This window comes from Heterodontus francisci, chromosome 23 (genome assembly GCF_036365525.1).
Source record: "Heterodontus francisci isolate sHetFra1 chromosome 23, sHetFra1.hap1, whole genome shotgun sequence".
Lineage (NCBI taxonomy): Eukaryota > Metazoa > Chordata > Chondrichthyes > Heterodontiformes > Heterodontidae > Heterodontus > Heterodontus francisci.
Window position 1 is genome coordinate 18,608,686 of NC_090393.1, and position 8,821 is coordinate 18,617,506.

The window sequence follows — 8,821 nt, forward strand, 5'->3', positions numbered from 1 at the left end:
AAATCAGACTGCAGCAGGATTTCTGTAAAACTGTACAAGCAACTAGAATACTTAAGTCATTGTGTAAAGCATGCTTACTATTTCCATGGCTTATTGGTTTATAGAATGTTGCCATATTAGTCCATTTATCAGTTATAATGTTTTGTGGCTGCCACACAGTTTTTTTTCATTCCAAGTATGTGAGTGCCGCTGGCAAGGCCAGCATTTATTGCCTATCCTTAATTGCCCTTGAGAAGCTTCTTGAATACAACTGAATGGCTTGTTCGGCCATTTCAGAGGGCTTTTAAGACTCAATCACATTGCTGTGGGTCAGAAGTCACATGTAGGCCAGGCCAAATAAGGACAGCAGATTTCCTTTCCCTAAAGGACATTAGTAAACCAAAGGTGTTTTTACAACAATTCAGCATGTCATGGTCACCATTACTGATACTAGCTTTTTATTGCACATTTTATTAAATTGAATTTAAATTCCCCAGCTGCCATAGTAGGATTTGAACTCATGTCTCTGGATCATTAGTCCAAGGCTTTGGATTACTAGTTCAGTAACCTAACCAATATGCTCCTGTACGCAGCGTGAAGCCATTTGTAAGGTGTGAAGCATGTTGATTGACTCATTCACAAAAGAAATTACCAATTGACCCATTGATAAAGAAAATCAAATTTTTTAAATGTGCTATTAATTTAACCTCTATCAGTCTATGGTGATAAAAATTCCATTCAAAAAGTGAAACAATTTAATAATTTATGGGCGGCGCAGTGGTTAGCACCGCAGCCTCACAGCTCCAGGGACCCGGGATCGATTCTGGGTACTGCCTGTGCGGAGTTTGCAAGTTCTCCCTGTGTCTGCGTGGGTTTTTGCCGGGTGCTCCGGTTTCCTCCCACATCCAAAGGCTTGCAGGTGATAGGTAAATTGGCTGTTGTAAATTGCCCCTAGTGTAGGGAAGTGATAGGAAATATGGGATTACTGTAGGGTTAGTATAAATGGGTGGTTGTTGGTCAGCACAGACTCGGTGGGCCGAAGGGCCTGTTTCAGTGCTGTATCTCTAAATAAAAATAAATTTAAAAAAATAAAAATATAACAAGACTAAACAATTGAATGGGTGAAATCTTTTTCTGACTGCTTTGAGTGTTCCAACTTGTGTCCCAACAACTTCTCAGACTTGGGGTTCATCAAAAAAATATTTATAAAGAACGCTGGTTGCCCACAAACTTTACCGATGGACTGTTACTAATCTCTGCATTAATTTTCTGCTTCTCCTCACTTGGGACTGGGTTTGTGTTGTTCATTTTAGCCCTCATTGTTCTTTTATTTTTCAAGAATTTGCACATATGCAACCTTACTGCCACTTGCTCCCTTGCTGTGCTTGAATTTTGCTGGGCCGCTCATTGATGCTAGACTTATATTCTGTTGGTTTATAATTTTCAGCCAGCATCAGCTTCATTGCCCCAAACAATCACATCATTCCCAGTCTCTGTTTCAGACCACAAGTGAGCAATGCCACAGGAGATCTAATATACCATATAATACAATACTAAATAATACTTAACACTTCCATCATGAAACAGTGTCTCCTCCAACTTATTGTTGGTCATGCACAGAAGAACTGCTACATTTTAACAAGTAATGACAAGTAATTGTTTTTGCGATTCCAGTGGTGTTCTGCAGGGCTCAGTACTGGTTTTTGTGGTGTATATATAAATGATTTGGATGTAAATGTGGGTGGCAAGATCAAGAAGTTTGCAGACAACACGAAGAATGGCCGTGTGTAGATAGCAAGGAGGATAGCTGTGGGCTACAGGAAGATATTGATGGTCTGGTTAGATGGGCAGAAAAGTGGCAAATGGAATTCAACTTGGATGGGCGGCACAGTGGCTAGCACCGCAGCCTCACAGCTCCAGCGACCCGGGTTCAATTCTGGGTACTGCCTGTGCGGAGTTTGCAAGTTCTCCCTGTGTCCGCGTGGGTTTCCTCCAGGTGCTCTGGTTTCCTCCCACATGCCAAAGACTTGCAGGTTGATAGGTAAATTGGCCATTGTAAAAAAAATTGCCCTTAGTGTAGGTAGGTTGTAGGAGAATTGAGGGAGGTTGGCGATGTGAGAGGGAAAAGGGATTAATGTAGGATTAGTATAAATGGGTGGTTGATGGTCGGGGCGGACTCGTTGGGCCGAAGGGCCTGTTTCGGTGCTGTATCTCTATGACTCTGAAGTGTGAGGTGATGCATTTGGGGAGGTCAAACAAGGCAAAGGAATACACAATTAATGGGAAAATATTGAAAAGTGTAGAGGAAGTGAGGGACCTTGGAGTGAATGTCTGCAGATCCCTGAAGGTAGCAGGACAGGTCGATAAGGTGGTTAAAAAGGCATATGGAATCCTTTCCTTTATTAGCTGATGTATAGAATACAACAGCAGGGAGGTTATGCTGAAACTGTATAACTCATTGGTTAGGCCACAACTTAAGTACTGAGTGCAGTTCTGGTCACCTCATTACAGAAAGGATTTAATTGCATTAGAGAGGGGACAGAGATTTACGAGGATTTTGCTAGGATTGGAAAAATGCAGCTATGAGGAAAGATTGGATAGGATGGGGTTGTTCTCCGTGGAACAGAGTAGGCTGAGGGGAGATCTGATTGAAATGTACAAAATGTTGAGGGGCCTGGATAGAGTGGAGGTGAAGGGTCTATTCACCTTAGCGGAGAGGTCAGAGATGAGGGGGCATAGATTTAAAGTGATTGATAGAAAAATTAGAGGGGAGATGAGGAAAAACATTTTCACCCAGAGGATGGTGATGGTCTGGAACTCACTGTCTGAAAGGGTAGTTAAGGCAGAAACCCTCAACTCATTCAAAAGGAGTCTGCATATGCACCTCCGTAAGCTGCAGGGCTACGGACCAAATGCTGGAAGGTGATATTAGAATAGGTGGATTGTTTTTTGGCCGGCACAGACACAATGGGCCAAGTAGCCTCTTTCTGTGCCTTAAACCTTCTATGATTCTGTGACATGGGTGATCAAATAGTCTTTTGTGGACACGCAATCTGTAAGATCCCAGTTTTGAAGTCATCGCTGCTTCTTAATGCGCTCCATTAGTAATCCATTTATCTGTGAAGCTAGTTCTGTGTCATACTGCCTCCCTTATGTATTGCATCCTTTCTCTTATTCCTGGTTCATGCTCACTGCAGTATTTTATGAACATAAGATATTCTGTTATTGCAGGAAGCGGCCTCCGAGATCTCAATGATTAAATTGGTGGCACCAAATATGGCGTTACATGTCATTGATCGTGCTATCCAGGTGAGGGTGGCTAATACAAACCTACACAAATAAAAATGTAGATTTCTGTCTTCCTGCCTGGGTTACATAGTCTTTGTTTTTTCTGCTGATATACCTGTGTGAACTGCTTGGCTATAAATGGTTCTAAGTAAAAGCCCAATGCGGGTTAACTTCAAACCTGATCATTTCCTTTATACATTTGCAGGGAATGATCCTTAACAGTTGCAACATCTCTAACCCCATACACAAAACCAAAAGCTAAAATATATTCTGCTCTCCAAGATTTTTAATTTGACAGTACAAGAAATCTGCCAAAGGTTTGCCTGAAAGCCAGTGTTAATTCGAGTGACAGATCAACCTGAGTCCATCCATTGTACGTTGAAGGTTTAAATAATTAAGGAACTCAGGGCTATATTCATGAGAAATTACCCTGCATAATCTTTAAGTCAGGAGTTTAAATATCAGGATTGTATTAGTACCATCCAAGGGTTGGCCATTTAATGACCAGCCCCCATTTGACACTGACCCGTCAGACTTAATTGAGTGGTTTTTTTGGTCATTGGGTGAGTTGCTGGATAATGTGTGTAATGAAAGTAGAATGTCGCATATTGAGAGGGGTGGGGATAGAAGGAGCCCACTGATCACCAGTTGTAACTTCCCCTTGAGTGTGCGATCATAGGATAACATTGGAGCTACTATCCCAATTTATTCCACTTGCTCCTTTTCCTCTCAATGGTTGCTAAGCATCTCCGGCTTAGATCTGCATCATCTTCCAATTCAGTGTTTGCTGACATTTTATTTCTGTGTTTTTAGGCATTTGGAGCAGCGGGGCTCAGCAGTGACTACCCATTGGCTCAATTTTTCAGCTGGGCACGTGCATTGCGACTAGCTGATGGTCCAGATGAAGTTCACAGAGCTGTGGTTGCCAAGCATGAACTGAAACGCTGAGTCAACACGCTGAGATACTGAACACTGGTCCTGATCAGAACAACCAATCACAATTTTTTTGAGATTGATTTGATTTATGTACGTTGCAATCATGCCTGTGAAACAATACTACTTCATTGGTTCAATAACTGCTTTGACATGGCCTCACCAATAATAATACAAATTGCCTTTATTATTTCTCCTCTTTTTTCACAACTCACACCACCACCACACCCCAATCCCTCAGCACGTCATTCTCTGATCAAGAGCAGGTAAGAACCTCCTGCAAGCAATCATCTGGTCTTCTTCTTAGGCTGTCCCTTGGGATCGAGGAGCACTTGCTTCCACTCTGGTTCAGTGGGTTCTGAGATGGCTGATTTGTCCAATGCGTGATCTGCAGACTCTGCCACATGAGGGGCAGGTGGTGCTTGAAGGGTCAGTTAGATGAGTAGTTTGGAGGTTTGGGCGCTCCCTCTGCCGCCTCGATTTCACCTCCACATGTTCCCGACGACGTCCCTCGAGGCGTATGATGCCTTCCCAAATGAGCTTTCTCTTAGGACGGTCACGAGCCAGGGACTTCCATTAGTCAATGGGGATGTCTGATCTCCTCTTCAGGGATGCTTTGGGGACATCTCTAAAGCGTTTCTGCTGTCCCTCTGGAAGTCTCCTTCCGTGACCAAGTTCTTGGCTATGACTGACTACTTGTCGAAATTCGCATTATCAGTCAGTTACATGACCCATCCAGCACAGCCATTGCAGGTACTTTGAGTGCAATCTTTAGCCTATTTGGGGCAGTGCAAGAAGTTGTTTCGGCCAACAGACCTCAATATACTGGAAAACTGTTCAAGGCGATGTGTGAAAAGTGGTGAGTTCAACATACTGCCTCATCACCACACTATCCCAGGTCAAAAGGCATGGCGAAACATATGGTACGTACTGTAAAGTCCTTAATCATTAAATGACGGCAAACTAAACATGACTTGCACATCTTAGCGTGACACTGCTCAGTGCAACCATTCCTTCACCATCAGAATTATTGTTTGACGGACAAGTACGAACAATCCTTTCCAGTCACCATTAATCGGTACTTCTAGAAGTACAAGATGCATTCATTGACAAACAGGAAGATGAAGGGTGCACACGACTGACATGCGGGTAAAGAATTACCCAATTTAAACATCGGACAAAAGGTACGAATACAACACCCAACCGATGGAACATGGAATCCAGTGGAAATCATTAGCATCTGTCCAGAACCATGATCGTAACAGCTACGCACTCCCAACGGCATGACATTGCGAAGAAACTGATGCCAAATCAGGGAAGTATTCGAACAAGAAATACCAAGTAGTCCAATTGCCAGTAGAACACGATCCAAGCACAACACTCCTGCAGACAACAAATATACAGCGATCTCAAACTAACTTCGCAGTAACCTGAAATAAAAGCAAAATACTGCGGATGCTGGAAATCTGAAATAAAAACAAGAAATGCTGGAACCACTCAGCAGGTCTGGCAGCATCTGTGAAAAGAGAAGCAGAGTTAACGTTTCGGGTCAGTGACCCTTTTTCGGAACTGACAAATATTAGAAAAGTCACAGGTTATAAGCAAGTGAGGTGGAGGTGGGGCAAGAGATAACAAAGGAGAAGGTGTAGATTGGACAAGGCCACATTGCTGACCAAAAGGTCATGGAGCAAAGGCAAACAATATGTTAATGGTGTGTTGAAAGACAAAGCATTAGTGCAGATTAGGTGTTAACGGACTGAATATTGAATAGCAGCAAAGCTGAAAAAAAACAGTGGGTAAGCAAACTGAACCGCTCAGTCCGCAAGCAGCACCCCGAGCTTCCAGTTGCTTGCCATTTCAACGCTCCGCCCTGTTCTCATGCTCACATCTCTGTCCTGGGATTGCTGCAGTGTTCCAGTGAACATCAACGCAAGCTCGAGGAACAGCATCTCATCTACCGATTAGGCACACTACAGCCTGCCGGACTGAACATTGAGTTCAATAATTTCAGAGCATGACAGCTCCCCATTTTACCTTCATTTTTAGTTATTTTTTCTTTTTTACATTTTTTACAATCTTTTTTTATGCATTTATTTCATTTCATCTTAGTTTGTTCAGTTTGCTTACCCACTGTTTTTTTTCAGGTTTGCACTTGCTGCTGTTCAATATTCAGTCCGTTAACACCTAATCTGTACATGGGGCTGGGAACATTGTGTTGGTAATCAGGAAAACTCAGCCCATATGCATTGGTCTTGGTCCACACGAATTGATAACACCAGTCTGGATAGGTCCGGTGGACCAGGCCCTTCTGAGTATGGACGTTCTTACCCAGCTGAACTCCTCTTTGCATTTTGAAGGCGGCCAGGTAACATGGTCTATCAGAAGTCTGAAAAAGGAGGAGCTGAGGGAGCACCCAATATGGGCTCGGGATAAGAACGATTGTGGGCTACTTCAAATGGAACCGGTAACGTTTACAGGATTCGCTCCGCCCTGTACTAAACAGTACCCCATTAGTCCAACATCTATTGCAGGAATCTTATCTGTAATTAGACAATTAGAGGAGAGAGGCGTGCTGGTTAAAACACACACTACCTCCAACAGCCCTGTGTGGCCAGTACAGAAACCAAACGGGACCTGGCGGCTTACTGTTGACTATAGAAGGGCTAACCAGTGTATTGATCAAAAGGCTCCTCTGGTAGCTGACCCCTCCATGATATTCAATGCCCTGAGGCCGGAACATGAATGGTTCTCTGTTATCGACATGGCCAATGGATTTTGGTCGGGGCAACTGGCACCCGAGGTCCATCCGTGGTTCGCCTTTACCGTTCAACAACAACAGTACACCTGGACCCGGCTGCCACAGGGTTTCCACAACAGCCCTATGGTATTTCATACGGCCCTACAAAACCATTTGAGGGAGTTACCTCCCATGCACTCCACGATCATCCAGTACGTGGATGACATCCTGTTAGCCTCTGAAACGGAAGAACAACATGAACAAGATCTGCGTACTATACTGGACCACCTTCATCGGAGAGGACACAAGGCCAGTATCGACAAAGCGCAAATAGCCCAAGAAGAGGTCGTGTACCTGGGACAAAAGATTTTGAAAGGAAAGAGGGAACTTACCCAGGACAGGACCACAGCCATCCGGGCTGCCAAACAGCCCACCACTATCCAGGAGATTAGGTCCTTTTTGGGTTTGTGTAACTTCAACAGAAATTGGATCGACACCTACACACAGCTGGCTCAACTGTTAAATGATTTCTTGAAAGGGAAGCGGACCTCGAAGGAGGCAGTCACTCTCAGGAAAGACCAACAAAAGGCCTTCGAGAATTTAAAGAGGGCCTTGTGCTCGGCGCCGGCCCTGGGAATCCCCGACAATGGGAAACCGTTTACCCTGTTTGTACATGAAAAAGAGGGATACGTGACCGCCATTTTGATACAGGAGCATGGGGACCAACAGAGGCCTATTGGATACTATTTGAGAAAACTGGACACCGTGGCCCTAGGATGGGACAGTTGCCTAAGGGCCATGGAAGCCACATGCCAAGCTGTGATGGCTACTGCAGGTCTGGTTTTGGATCAAAAGCTAACAGTCAAGTGTCCGCACACCGTCCACAAATTGCTATCCATGAATAGAGTATCCCAAGTGACAGCAGCCAGATGGACAACGGTCCTAAAGGCCCCCAACCTCCATATAGTCCGAGCCAGCCTGGTAAACCCAGCAACTATGCTCCTGTTGCCTGGGGAGCAAGAGGGGGAAGACAATGACTGCGTGGAGACTATGAGAGTGACAGAGGAAGTAACCTTAGCGGCGGAGGAGGCATTGCACAATCCGGATTTAATCCTTTTTACAGACGGCTCCTCCTTTGTTGACGGTACCCGGAAAGCAGGATGGGCGGTGACAACCCTACACAAAATTAGGGCGACTCCGTACAGAACTATGGGCCTGAGTCCATTTGAAATAATAGGGGGACCCATGTCTCTGCCGAGAACAACTGATGTGCGAAAAGCTGATGTCACCTGATGAGTGACGCTCTACTAGAATATTGTCAGAACCTAACAAAAGCTATCAGTTCTGCTTCCTCACAGGTATCGGCAGCTTGGGGTGTCCCACCAGAAGGAGGGCACGACATCGTCATGGGAGTCTGGGTCTATGTGAAGAAAATACATAAAGAACCATTGGGCGCCAAGTGGGAGGGACCTTTCCAGGTGCTACTGACCACCCAGGCAGCAGTTAAGGTGGAAGGGAAGAAAGCCTGGATACACGCCTGTCCCATCAAGCGAGCGACCCATGACTAAACACCGACCTGCTATCAGGACAATTACCATTTGCCAATATGTTCAGAATTTTTATTATCCGCTTTGCATGCATTTTAAGTATTTGCTTACTTTTGGCGAACCAAACCTGTAATCATAATTTTGTATTTTACGTTTTTGCTTATTAAGTGCTGTAGTAAACAAGTAACTGAAGCCCCTGCCAAGCTTATGCCTTTACAGAGCTCCCACCGCCCCCTCTTGTGGCACAAGTGGGCAACGTATTAAGCGCAACCCCTTCGGGTGTTGAAGGCTGTTTCTAGACAAGTAGAGACCATTAAAGCCACCTAGGTGGGATTGA

General features: G+C 44.6%; 1 protein-coding gene across 5 annotated transcripts in view; it reads left to right on the forward strand.

The window, feature by feature from the left end:
• Positions 1–6,481, forward strand: part of LOC137382619 (acyl-CoA dehydrogenase family member 10-like) — a 97,801-nt gene extending 91,320 nt beyond the window's left edge. For 4 of the 5 annotated variants that reach the window (XM_068054796.1, XM_068054797.1, XM_068054795.1 and 1 more), the window contains 2 exons: positions 3,211–3,288; positions 4,081–6,481. In XM_068054796.1, the coding sequence (XP_067910897.1) occupies positions 3,211–3,288; positions 4,081–4,215 (213 nt within the window). In that variant the 3' untranslated portion in view covers positions 4,216–6,481. The remainder of the gene's footprint in view (positions 1–3,210; positions 3,289–4,080) is intronic. The other variant, XM_068054798.1, reaches the window with a different exon arrangement.
• The last annotated feature ends 2,340 nt before the right edge of the window (positions 6,482–8,821 follow it).